This window comes from Ambystoma mexicanum, chromosome 12 (assembly GCF_040938575.1).
Source record: "Ambystoma mexicanum isolate Mex_15411 chromosome 12, UKY_AmexF1_1, whole genome shotgun sequence".
Lineage (NCBI taxonomy): Eukaryota > Metazoa > Chordata > Amphibia > Caudata > Ambystomatidae > Ambystoma > Ambystoma mexicanum.
Genome location: NC_090936.1, coordinates 1226854841 through 1226868950, shown reverse-complemented (window position 1 = coordinate 1226868950; position 14110 = coordinate 1226854841). Strand labels below are relative to the sequence as shown.

General features: G+C 47.6%; 1 protein-coding gene across 2 annotated transcripts in view; it reads right to left on the bottom strand.

The window, feature by feature from the left end:
- Positions 1-14110, bottom strand: part of ALDH1L2 (aldehyde dehydrogenase 1 family member L2) — an 836174-nt gene that overhangs the window by 697863 nt on the left and 124201 nt on the right. For both annotated transcript variants that reach the window (XM_069629899.1, XM_069629898.1), the window contains exon 3: positions 2693-2927. In XM_069629899.1, the coding sequence (XP_069486000.1) occupies positions 2693-2781 (89 nt within the window). In that variant the 5' untranslated portion in view covers positions 2782-2927. The remainder of the gene's footprint in view (positions 1-2692; positions 2928-14110) is intronic.

Here is a 14110-nt window from a genome sequence, read left to right as displayed (position 1 = left end):
TTACGGAAGTCACTGTGTTTTTGTGTTGCCACAACTTTGGTGGCTGATGTAATCTATTTGTAATATTTGGCTAAATACATTAATTAATAAATTATTCTTAATACACACCGGCCTGGTTCTTAGTCCATTGTGGCACTGGGTATTTGTTGGGGTTGTGTGTGAGACTGGTTGGAGGCCTTATCAAAAGCAAATCTGAAATCAACAAAAGCGATTCATTGTGCACCACATTCCTTGTGGGGGAAGGCGCTCCCTGACTTAGGTGTGACCGTGTAATAAACCGTGACATTCTGGGCCCAGTTCCTCAGGTTAGTGCAACAGTGCTGGGGCCTAGACAACTGCAGGGTGCCCGGTAACCAGAGCAGCCATTCATGTTGTCATTTTCATGCTTCACGTTCATGTTCATAGTGTGTAAAAGCAAATCACTGAAGGGTTTGCTACACTTTTACCAAAGGTATGGCAAGACACAACATATAATAATGGGTGAGGGGTGCTAGACCGCATACAAACTATGGCAGGACCATATATGTTTACACCACCCAGTATTAGACAAATGTTTGTGCGACAGAGGTACAGGATGCTCATACCCCCTCACCCCCATACTTATGCTTGCAGGACTAAAGTAAAGCTTTAGGGTGACATATAGGCTCTGAAGGATTTACAGGGCTAATGGACAAAATAGGGAGTAGCTTTCATGGGGGCAGGTGCTATTCTATGCCCAAACATTGCTTTAGAATCACAACAGGGCTTCAGGAAGGAAATATGCCACTCTGACTGGAGGGTAAGCCTCAAGACTATGTGACAAATCTGGACAATTCCAACCTTATCCTCAGATGGGGAAGACACCCCCTGAAAGGCTAGGCTCACTTCCCCAGGCCCTTAGGGAGGTGAGCAAGACCCTCCCTAAGGGCCTGGGGAAGTGATACTTCACTGGGAGGGACTCCCAGTCCAACTAGAACCTACCTGAACGGACTATATTGTCTGCCTACATTGTCTGCCTACATGGGACTTGAAAGAACGGTTTGTTCTCAGATTTTAACTAAAAATACCAGCAATTCTCCTTCCACCCTGCTGGCTTCAGATAATGCAGACTTTCATCTGAAGGCCGCCGTAAAGGAAGAAGGACACCTTTTTTATTGTGATGACGTACATACATAAAATAAGAACTGTGAATGGAGAGACCTCAGATGCTGAGCCTCTATAAACATATCCTGGACGGGCAGAGCTACATGGAGCCAGCGGTGGCGTAGCAGGAGCGATACCCGATAGCTGGAGGCTACGAAGCAGGTATGCCGACGGAGTAATAGACTACGGTCAGGAAAGGAGCCTACACAAGAAGCAAACCGTCTTTCCAGGTTGCGTGAACACTAGAGCACAGTGGTGGGACGGGTGCCCACCAACCGATGCAGAGACCAGGAGAAAGCAAGGAGCCCGAGTCCCAGAGCTCCACATGGCAAGTGTCGATACTAGCAAGACAAGCACAAACATGGAAGCAAATGCTCTCACTATGAGGACGGTAACAAGGGCTGTAAACTGTGGGGTCAAAGACTGCCAAAGATGTTTATGGTAGGAGAAGCTAGGAAACTGGAACTGGCACAAGACCCAGGTAATATGGAGTAAGAGTGATGAGAACATTGTATGGTCACACATCCTGTGAATCAGGGAGTGGAAGGAATATGTGTACTCCATACCAAGGCTGAGAAAGCCAACAAGGGTATGAAAGTGATTGGACTGAGAACCAATAATCCTACCAAAGAGCCAAAGGACTGTGCAGAGTCCCAGTGCCACAAAGGTGGGATACAGAAAAGTGCATGCAAAGTAATCCTGGAGGAATTGTTACTCCTGGTAAAAAGCAGAAGTGATTCTGGAGGAATTTAACCAGTGGTAAACAGCAGAACAACATAAAGGAAGAAGAATATTTATTTTGCAAGAGAGGGGAAGAGAGAACTGTCTAGAAGACATTTATAGAAGACATTTATAATTTGAACCGGTGAACTGCAAAAGAGGACTGACCACCGTGTAGCGACATTCCAACGGAACGTTGAGACTGACAAGTCCACCAAGACCTGGGCCAGGCAGAAGCCTTTTTCCGAGGCTATTGTGCAAGCCTCCTTTTCTTTTAAGTTAGGTTTTCTAAAGCGGTAGAGCCAGTTAGTAACTATGATTTTGTTTTAGAAGGCAGGGAATTTCCCTCATAGCGATAGGGCCAGTTAGGCATGTTTCCTTTTATATGAATAACCCCATCTATACCATGACCATAGTTGTCAGAGTCTGTCTTCTGGTTCTCCACAACTGGCACTGTAAATAATTACAAAGGGATGCCCCAGAAGCTTCTAAGCTCCGGAAAAAGATATTGTCACCCAGAAGTGATTAATAAAAATTTAAAAAATAAGAAATCACATAGGAAAGAATAGGATTAATTTCAGAATAATGCAAATTAAATAAATCAGATCGCCTGCAGGCTAACTCAAATGTATATGTACTACCCCACAGCTCCTTAGTGTATTCTAAAGTTGTGGATTCATTGGGTCCAGTGAGGGTATTATTTACTGGATGTCCCAAATATGTAGTACATGATACATTCCTAAATTCACAGGCATTTATACCAATAACGTATTCATTTTGTAGCCATCACTTTTTTCTTTATGTTCTACAACCAAAGGTAACATTAAGTTCAAAAATGGCTTTCTCTTACCAGTTGATAGCTGAAGCTCCTCTGTGCCGGGGAAGGAGCGACGGATGATAAATAATGGAGCCGTGCTTGGGGTGATCGATCACATCCATGGGGATGAATTGGGAACAGAAGGGAAGTACGTTAAGCTCCGCTCCGACGGATTTATATGCCTTAACCACATCCTGGATTGGCTTCCCTTTAACTCGCCATCTAGGGAACTTAAACACTGGGGTTCCATCTTTCTCGGCCGCCACAGCTAAATAACAAGGAAAGAAGAGAATTCTGAATTATATTGGGGTGAAAGTTTCAAGCTGCAAGCTACTAGGCAGGCATAAAAAGTCAGTTACCCTATCAATTCTTCAGACATACAAAGCACACCATTTCTTACTTTCCCAGCGTGAGGCCTGATTATATTCAACATTTGCAAATGCTTGGAAATTGATCAACAAGACTATAAATACTGAACAACAAACATGTTTTAAAAATATTTCAAGCTGACAATTTCCTTAATTAATGTACCCTTTTTCACTAGTTTTCACTCTATTCTTGTCGGGCGAGGTCGTTTCCCTGCTCAGAGTTTGTAACTTTGGTAACTGCAGCTCCTACTGCCTTCTTGGCAGGTTTCACCGGACAGTCTCAAAGAAAGTGCCCTGAGTTTCCGCAATAGAGGCATAATTGCAACTGTTTTCTCCTTTCCCGCTCCTTTTGTGTAAGAGGACCTTTCAGGCCCCCTATTTGCATGGGTTCCCCGGAGTCTACTCCTTTGGAAGGAGTTGGCGGTTTGGAAAATACTCGAGCATCAAACTTGGAACGATCGGCCTTCCTGTTCTGCAGTCTGTGATCTATTTGAACGACTAAGTCTATATAGTCCGAACAATCTTGTGGGGGATTCACTACTTGGGCTAACACATCTTTGAGCTCTCCACGTAGACCTCTATAAAACAGCGTAATCCTTTTGTCCTCAGGCCATTGGGTTTCCACTATCAGTCTGTTGAAAGACGCAATATAAGCCAAAAGGTCTTGATTACCTTGTCGCAACGAAAGAAGCTCATTGTCCAAGGCCTGCCCCTGTGAATGTCTTGCGAACAGTTTTTCCATACTGAGCTGAAAAGCTTGAAAATCATGGAGGACCGGATCATCTTGATTTACTAGAGGGATCATGAAATGGTTTTGAGGATGAATCTAACTCTTTGTCCCAAGGCTGTAAAGGACGTCATTACTACGGTGGATGGTACGGAGATAGCCTCCGGACCAGTAACGCATACCACTCAAGAAGTGACGCTAGTAAGTCAAGATGGACACCATGAGAAGATTGTGTTCGATGTGATCAAGGCCCCTCAGTTTCAGATTATTCTAGGAATACCTTGGTTAGAGAAACACAATCCTCTGATCGATTGGCGAGCAAGAACGGTCCAGTTTCCAGAATGTGTCTCTACTTGTCACCCTCCACCTGGTGTTGCACTGGCAGCAATTTCTTCAGAGACTCCCCAGTTACCTCCCGAATACCTAGAATACCAAGATGTTTTCCGGAAGGATCAGGCTAACTCTCTACCTCTTCATAGGTCTTATGACTGCCAGATAGACCTGATACCTGGATCTACTCCTCCTTGTAGTAGAATTTATGCCCTCACCGAGCCTGAGAACCTTCACCTTCGACAATACCTGGCAAATGGGTTTATTCGTCCTTCCAAGTCCCCTGCTTCTTCAGCTTTGTTCTTCGTTCCAAAAAAGGAAGGAGACCTTAGAACTTGTATAGATTATCGCTCCCTGAACCAGATCACCGTCAAGAATAGATATCCGTTACCTTTGATCCCTGAACTCCTGGACCAAGTCAGAAAAGCATGCATATATACAAAGCTGGATCTTAGAGGAGTCTACCACTTGGTACGAGTGAAAGAGGGCGATGAATGGAAGACGGCCTTCCGCACCAAATATGGGCTATTTGAATATCAGGTCATGCCCTTCGGACTTTGCAATGCCCCGGCCGCCTTTCAATATTTTATGAACGATGTCCTCAGAGAGCTCATAGATGTGTGTGTTGTTGTTTACATTGACGACATCCTCGTTTATTCTTCATCGGAATCTGAACATCGGAAACACGTGAAAATGGTCCTCGAAAGATTGCGTCAACACAAACTTTTCGCTAAGTTGGAAAAATGTGTTTTCAACGTGACTGAAGTTGAATTCTTGGGATTCATATTATCACCTAGCGGAGTGCGTATGGATTCAAAGAAGGTCGATGCAGTTCTCAAATGGCCATCACCATCCTCCGTAAAAGGTGTGCAAAGCATGTTAGGCTTCGCTAACTTTTACCGCAGGTTTATCCCCGAATTTTCTCGAATAGTCCAGCCCATCACTGCCCTGTTAAAGAAAAACAAACGTTTTGAATGGTCTACCGAGGCGGATCAAGCTTTCCAGGATTTGAAGACTAAATTTATCTCTGCACCAATCTTAAAACACCCTCGCCCCGAACTCCCCTACATCGTGGAAACTGATGCTTCAAGCCTTGCCATGGGGGCAGTTCTATCACAAAAGGACCCGGTAACCAATCAGTTGCATCCCGTGGCATTTTGGTCCCGCAAATTCTCGCTTCCTGAAAAAAATTACACGATCACTGACAAGGAACTTCTGGCTATCAAGTCTGCCTTCAAGGCTTGGCGGCATTATCTGCTGGGGGCCCGACACACCGTTACTGTGATTACGGATCACCGAAACCTGCAATATTTGAAAACCGCAAAAGCCCAATCCTCTAGACAACTCCGTTGGGCATTATTCTTTGCCGAGTTTGACTTCATAATTACCTATCGACCTGGTACAAAGAACGGTAAAGCTGATGCCCTTTCTCGGATGGGAGTGGAAGAACATTTGATGAACCCTAAACCTGTACCAATCATTCCCGAACAAAGAATTCTGGGTGTCATCGCCACACAATCCATAGAGGAAGTTAAGGATAAAGCCAGGCAACGTGTAACTCCAGCAGACATACAGAATTGGCATCTGCAGGGAAAGGACTTTGCAGTAAAGGACAACTTATTGTATTTCCAAGAACGATTATACCTGCCCAGCACAGATTTACAGAAAAAAGTAATCTCTTGTTATCACGATTCTTTAATGGAAGGACATCCCGGTATGGCCAAGACCTCAGAAAAGATCAAGCGCTATTTCTGGTGGCCGTCTTGGAAAAAAGATATCAGAGACTTTATAATGTCCTGTGGAGTATGCGCCCAAAACAAGAGTCAAAATGAAAGACCAGCAGGCCTCTTACGCCCTATTGACATCCCACCTCGCCCTTGGCATACGCTTTCTATGGACTTCATCACCGACCTACCTCCATGCTCCGGATACAATACGATTCTAGTAATCGTGGACTTATTCTCCAAGATGGCGCATTTCATTCCGCTCAAAGGCTTGCCAACAGCAGCAACTCTGGCCCGAGAATTTCTCGAAAACATCGTCCGACTGCACGGTTTTCCTTCGGTTCTAATTTCGGATCGAGGTAGTCAATTTATTTCTCATTTTTGGCGAAGTTGCTGTCGGTCGGCTCAAATTGATGTGAGACTATCGACCAGTCACCACCCTCAGACCGACGGACAAACCGAGAGGACCAATCAAACTCTGGAACAGTATTTACGCTGCATGCTGCAACAAACTGAAAAAACTTGGAAAGACATCCTTTGGATAGCCGAATATGCCTACAATAACTCTGTCCATTCGGGAACTGGGAAAACCCCGTTTTTTCTTTTATACGGCAGTCACCCTCGAACCTCGGAGTTGGATCCCCTCCAAGATCTTGAAACACCAGCAGTAGACTACCTGCATTCTACAATCACCCAAGCCTTTAAGGAAGCTGTTTCTCACCTTCAAAGGGCTAAAGAACAATACAAGAAAGGAGCAGATCAACATCGGAAGGAAGCCCCTCAATATCAAGTAGGGGATCAAGTCTGGTTATCCACCAAATATCTACCTCTAAAAGGGCCACGCACATTCAACCCAAGATACCTTGGTCCCTATTCCATCACTACCATAGTAAACCCAGTAGCGGTCAAGTTGGACTTGCCCCCGCACATGAAGATACATCCGGTCTTCCACGTCTCTCTATTAAAACCCGTGCAACCTCAAACCCGACTAACTAAATCTCCAAAACCTATTCTAGTTGATGGAGAACTCGAGTTTGAAGTCAAAAGCATTCTGGACTCCAAGATCTCCAAATCTAAACTATTTTACCTAATTGACTGGAAAGGCTACGGCCCCCAAGAGAGATCCTGGGAACCTGCTGAATATGTCCACGCTCCTCGCCTAATCAAAAGATTTCACCGAACATTTCCTGACAAGCCAAAACCCCCGGAGAAGCCCGGCTTGGGAGGGGCCTTGAGGGGGGGTACTGTCATGATCTCTGCTTCCAAAAGGTCAGGGTTTTCCCAACTCCCTTGGAAGCAGATCCATAACCCAGGTTCCGAGTGCCAACCAGTCCCAATTGGGACCTTTTGGACCCAGTCCTGGCGCCAGTGGCACCAGGCTCATAAATATGCCCAGTCCCAGCGCTGGAAGCGCCGGGCTCATAATGCTTGGGTGGACTTACCTGCAGCAGACCATGCTGCTTACTTGCCTGCCAGTTGAGCCTCTGATCCTCTTCTGTTTGGAACTACTTTTCCTGTTGGGTGGGGCAGGAGCCACTCCCTAGGTTCAGAACACTGGAACTCTTCTGGAAAGCAGGAACTCTTTTCTTACCTAGGCGTGGCTGTGGAAGCAGACACCTAAGCACTACAGGAGGCTATTTAAACCACACCCGATGGATGAATCTTGCTTTGCGTTATTCTGCATCCTCTGCAGCAGAACGCTCATCGTGTCTTCTGCATCTGATCCTGGGCCTAAGGAAAAAGGCTTACCATCCTGAATCCAGTCTTCAGCAACACCTATAAAGACAAGAAAGAACAGGTTTGCATTACGGTCTTTAGTGACAGCGCTTCACTTACCTGGTCCATCGGCTGTCACCAACGCCTCGCGCTGCATTCCGGCATCTGAAAGACAAAGGCTTACCTACTCTTCGTGCGCTCCGGAGGCCTTTGGTGCTGCATCCCGCATCTGAAAGACAAAACAAGGTGCGTTTAAAGACATTGGGGAACTTTAATACTCACGTGCCATTACTCCTTTCCACATCTAACCCAGTGGGTATTCCGGCACCCTGCAGCCGCTCCGAACTTGTACGTGCAAAATAAAAAGACAGTTAGAGCGCATCGTGAAGCAGGCAACAAGCGCTTACTTACGTGCTTCCAGGCGCTTCTATTCATCACACGGGCTCCATCTTCAACTCACTTCAGCCCGTCATCCGCCATCGCCGGAACCCTGCAAAACAAGAGACATCACTCCTAAAGACTTTTAAAGACATTAGAATTACTCGAAACTTACCGTTCGTGCAGTAAACGACGGACAGCAGTCCTCTGAAGTCAAGAGGCCTGCTCCCCTTATCCAGTGAAGAAACTGGTTACAGCACCCTGCCCCAAGGCAGATGGAGAGCACGGCGTTCACTTACCTAAGATGAGAGCGTTAACCTTTGGCTTCTACAGGAGAAGAGAAAGGGAAGAAGAGAGAGACATTCAATAACCCAGTTCATTAATCCCATATTTTCTATCTGCAGACATCTTACCCTTCGAGTCGGACATACAGTGCACAGAGGTCCAGCCCAAAGAGCCAGCCGTGTGTTACACATCACCTTTGAAGATACGGTATACGCCCAGTCAAGACCGGCGCCTCTACGGGAATCAGGTGAGCGTTACAGGGAGCTTGCCTCTGGGGTTCATGCTTCTCGTCTTGTACGGCGTTTTTTCCTACTTCATCCGGGTAAACCCGGGGCGCCCTCCCGGAGGAGGGGGCATACTGTTACACATTGCCGCAAGTGGTCCCTATGGGCTCGGACCCGCTTGTGCGGTGCCTTGACTACACATCCCGCTGTGCGGGAAGTTTCCTGTTCTCCTCATCCGGCTAGTAGCTGTCTAGTTGTTGCACGCTCCCTTGCCGTGCGAACAGGCGATCACGTGCGGCATGGAGATCATGTGACCCTTTATACGGAAACCAAGCGACCGGCACTTTGCGTCGCTTCTGCCTTTGGCGCTCCGTGAGTTCGCTTCTGGATTTCTCTCTCTCTCCTAAAACTCATTTTTCTATCAAACTAACAGTTCTGACTTACCTGTATTTACGATCCTCTCCAGAGCCGTCTCTCCGGTTTCGCTATTCCCGCTAATCCCGCTCGCAGCCGGTTCCACGGATCTCTCTCCATTGATTCCCGTTTCTGCCTTCCCTCCAGCTGAGTAAGTTTCCCAATCTTTAGGGGTTCTCGTGCCTCTACCCTAGTTTCTTATTCCCGTCTATCCCTATCTAGATTCTCCCGAAGCTCTTCTACTCCACGAAGCTCCGGATAATCACTCCCGATCCATCTTCGGATGGTGAGAATCTTACCATTACCTCCTAATTTCTCTTCTTACCTGGCTCTCTCCTCTAAACCTTCTTCCCTGTTTTTTCCCCTTGTTCAACTCTGCAGACCAGATTCCCGGGGTTATTCTTGAGGGTTCCTGCCGGAGCCATCCAATCCACTGCCTTCTACCGGACCATCTCGAGTGGAAGTCGGCTAGGGTTTTCTTCCCATTTGAGGGTTTCCCTGGGAGTCCTGTCTCCTCACCCGGGTTACTTTACCTCGGGCGGAGGCGTCAGGATTTGTTCCGGGAAATCTTCCTATCTGCTTTGGGTCTTCCAATTGGAGTCTTCTATCGCCAAGGTGAGCGGGTATGGTTTAGTACCTCTGTGTGCCCAATCTACAACTTACACTCTTTGTGAATTGACAGTAAATGACATGTATCTGCTTAGATTCACATGCTGTGCATAGGCCGACATCTAGTGGAAGATGCAGAGTATTACAGTTTGTTTTTCGAAACTCGAAAATGGGCGTTGACACAGGGCGTGCCAGTAATACTATCCCTAGTGTGACATCCACTGTACCCAAGATCCCTCACGCGTCTAGGATCCTCAGATTGTATTTTCTCTGACATGAGGAAGCATGAGGAGTAGCTTGAGTACAGATAATCCAAGCAGATAGATAGAAAGGTAAGACTACAAGCAACAATGCGCCTTCTCTCAGAAGGGAGGAAGGGTGGGTCGCATGTGAATCTAAGCAGATACAAGCATCAGAAATACGATTACGGTGAGTAATGTATCCCTTCTGAGGCTTGTGGAATCTGCTTAGATCACATGCTGTGCATAGATTAGCGAGCAGTACCTGAAGAAGGAGGTGGGATGTGAGAAGGGTCATGAGCAAATAAGTGTCTTAGAACCGCTTGTCCCACTTGTGTATCTGCCTTGGAATGGGTGTCAATGCAGTAATGCTGAGTAAAAGTGTGAATAGAGCTCCAAGTAGCTGCTTTGCAAATGGTGTCAAGGGGTACATTTGCAATGAAAGCCAGAGTGGCCCCAATGCCTCTAGTAGAGTGGGCTCTTGGCGTGAAAGGCAGAGTTCTTTCAGAGAGTGAGTAACACAGCTGGATACAGTTAATAATCCACTTCGAGATGGCACCTTTAGAGACGGGATCCCCCTCTCTGCCTGTAGCTACGGAGACAAACAGTTGATCTGTTTTCCTTAGCGGTCTAGTTTTATTTACATAGTAGAGGACCGCCCTACGCACATCTAGGGTGTGTAGTTTCACCCCAGCCGAGCTTTGAGGGTCCTGGAAGAAAGCCGGAAGCTCGATGGACTGGTTTACGTGGAATTTAGATATAAAGGTGACAACCTAGGGTGTGTGCGTAAAACCAGTTTGTCTTTATGGACCGTAAAGAAGGGATCCTGCACTGACAGAGCCTGAATTTCACTGACCCTTCTTATAGAAGTAATAGCTACTAAGAAGGCCATTTTATAAGTCAGGTGTTTGAGACTGCTTTTATGCATGGGCTCGAAAGCGGGTCCCATGAGCTTAGATAGCACCACATTAAGGTCCCACCCTAGTGGTGGGTTTGAAATAGGAGGGTGAAGTCTCTTTGCTCCTTCCATGAAGGCTTTAACTACTGGTACTTTCCACCACAAGACCTTGTTATGGGAAGTGGTGTATGCCGACAGGACTGCCAGGTGTACTTTCAGTGAGTTAAAAACCAATCCTGCGTCTAGCAGGTGGAGCATGTATGTAACAATAGTGGAAGGAGTGCAATCAACTGGGTTGATTTGTCTACTCTGGCACCAGATAACGAATCTCTTCCACTTGTCAAAGTAACAGTGCCTTGTGTTTGGTTTCCTAGATTCCTTTAGGATGTCCATACACCTCTGTGGTAAATTGAGATGTCCAAACTCTATGACCTCAGGAGCCATGCTGCCAGGTTCATTGAGTTGGGTTGCTGATGCACTGTTTGACCTTGGTGCTGGGACAGTAGGTTGTACCAGGCTGGAAGTTTGATGGGGTCGCACACCGCCATCCTGCGTAGGTGTGGGAACCACGGTTGTCTTGCCCACATGGGAGCAACTAGGACGAGCGTCATCGACTCTCTGTTCATCTTGTTCACCACCTTCCTGATGAGAGGAGTTGGTGGGAAAGCGTACGCAAACATCCCTGACCAGTTCATCCACAGGGCGTTCCCCTGGGAGTCTGTTTGGGGGAACCTGGATGCAAATCCTGGGCATTGTCTGTTTTCGCTTGTGGCGAATAAGTCTATAGTAGGGAAACCCCACTGAGAGAAGATATTTTCTACGACCTCTCTGTGTAGAACCCATTTGTGTTCCTCTGGGAGAGAGTCTCTGCTCAGAGCATCCGCTAGGGAATTGAGCTCCCCTGGAACATGTTGTGATGACAGGAAGATGTTCCGTCTGAGTGCCCCTATCCAGATTTTCTGGGCAAGCTTGGACAGATTTGGCGAACAAGTCCCTCCTTGCTTGTTCAGGTAGAACATGGCTGTTGTGCTGTCCGTCCATTTGCACTGACCGGTTTAGTAGGTGGGGCTCGAACGCTTGAAGCGCTCTGAATACTGCCAGAAGCTCTAGCAGGTTGATGTGGTTCTTGGCCACTGAGGGAGACCAGAGACCCTGAGCTGTGTGGTGGAGATGGTGAGCTCCCCACCCCATCAGACATGCATCGGTAGTGACTACTGCCTGTACTTCGGGATCGTAAAAGGGTTTTCCCTGTGCAAGATTCTCTCTTGTCCACCAGTGAAGGCTTTGTACTAGTGTTGGCGAAACGACCACTAGATTGTCCCACTGACCACTTGCCTGTGACCACTGTTTCGCCAACCATTCCTGCATGGGACGCATGCGCAGGCGCGCGTGGGGGACCAGGTAAATACATGACGCCATCATGCCCAGTAAACGCATTGCTTTGCGTACCGTTATTTGGTGACCGGACTGATATTGCGGAATTTGCAGTAGTATATTCCGAATTCTTTCCTCTGAAGGAAAGGTCAACCCCTCTTGAGTATCTAGGATTGCTCCTAGGAAATGTTTGGAGGTGCTTGGCACCAGGCTTGACTTTTTCTCGTTGATTGAGAAGCCTAATTCGTGGAGGAGGTCGATAGTCCTTTGAATGTTTGTCCTGCAAATTACTGGGGTTTCCCCCGTTATGAGCCAGTCGTCCAGATAAGGGTACACCGGGATTGCCTCCCTGCGTAGGTGTGCAGCCGCCACTGCCAGTACCTTGGTGAATACCCTTGGTGCCGAAGCTATCCCGAAGGGCAGTACCTTGAATTGGTAGTGCCGACTGTCCACCTTGAAGCGCAAGTACCTTCTGTGCGCTGGGAACATGGAAATATGAAAATAGGCATCTTTCATATCCAAGGTTGCCATGTAATCCCCCTTTTTTAGGAGGGGGATTACCTCTTGTAGCGTAGTCATACGAAACTTTTGGAGCTTGACATACTTGTTGGCAGGCCGTAAGTCCAATACTGGGCGCATTGTCAAATCTTTTTTTGGCACAAGGAAGTAAGTTGAATAAATACCCTTGTTTACCTGGTGCCCCGGGACGAGTTCTATCGCGTCCTTTTCTAGCAGAATGGCGATCTCCTCGAGGAGAATCTTCTGATGTTCTAAAGAGTGTACTCTTTGTCGTGGAGGATGGTTCGGGGACGCTGCAGTAGTTCTATACAGTACCCTGTGGATACTGTTGACAGAACCCATCTGTCTGATGTGATCCCTTCCCAAGCCTGGGTGAAGTTGGAAATGCGCCCCCCTACTGGGGTTGCGTGAGAAGGGACCCTGAACTGAGCGTCACTGCTTTGGTGGAGGCGTGCCGCCTCCTTTGCTGGGGCTGCCTCTGCCTTTACCACGTCCTCTCCTATTACCCCTGCCGTAACCCTGGGTAGACTGTTGGCTGTTGTTCCACTGTGTACCCTGCCCCTGGGAATAGTTAGATCCTCTCTGGGAATTTTGGCCGCGTGGGCGACGAAAATTACTATTCCCTCTCTGGTTAGGGGATTTATTGGTTAACTGGCCAAGGGACTTGAGTGTCTCGTATTCGTCCTTGGCATTCTTCAGTGCGTCCTCGACCGCCTTACCAAACAACAGATCGGCCTCCACCGGTTTGTCCAACAATGATGCCTGGGTTTCTGCCTTAAAACCAGACTGCCGTAACCACGCATGTCTCTTGATAACAGTACCTTCTGCTATCAATCTGCCTGCGTTGTCCGCAGCGTCAAAGGTTGCTTTTAAAATGCAACCAGACACGGCTCTACCCTCTGCGGAAATCCGAGCTAACTGGCCTTTTAAGGGTTCCGGAGCAGAGGCTATGAGTGCCGCGACTTCTTCCCACTGATGGCAGTTGTAGCTGGCCAACAGGGTGGTTGAGTTTGCAATCCTTGCCTGATAGGCGGACGTTGAGGCTACTTTCCTGCCAAAACCATATAGTTTTTTGCTCTCTTTGTCTGGAGGAGCTTCGGACGATGACAAGGGTGTTCCAGCCCTCTTACGAGTGTTAGTGACAACTAGGGAGTCTGGCTTCAGATGTCCTCTTATATAGAGAGGGTCAGACTGGGCTGCCCTGAAAAGTTTTTCAATTCTGGGATTGACTGCTCTGGTGAGGTTCGGGTTCACCAGGGACGGGTCTATTCTTCGCTGAATAGACTTGAGGATAGGGATGGTCGGGCAACAAGCCTCCTTTCTCCTACTAACTCCTCGGCGAAGTCCCTCTCCTCCTGGACACCGTGGGTGTCAATATGGAAATGTTCTGCTGCACGTGCGAGAACCTCGTTCAGGAGGGGTTGGTTATCGACAGGGGAGTCGGTAACCGGGGCTTCCTTTTCTACCGGGGAATCTACTCTGTAGGTTTCGGGGTTTTCCTCCTCCTCTTCTTGGTCCTCATCGTCCCCATAGTAGCCCGTCCCGGTTTGCTCTTCAACCATGCCAAAATCTTGGTCCTCACCAAAGGAAGTCTCTCCTTGATATAGTGAGTATGGTCGTGAGTATGGTTGTACCTCGAAGGGGTC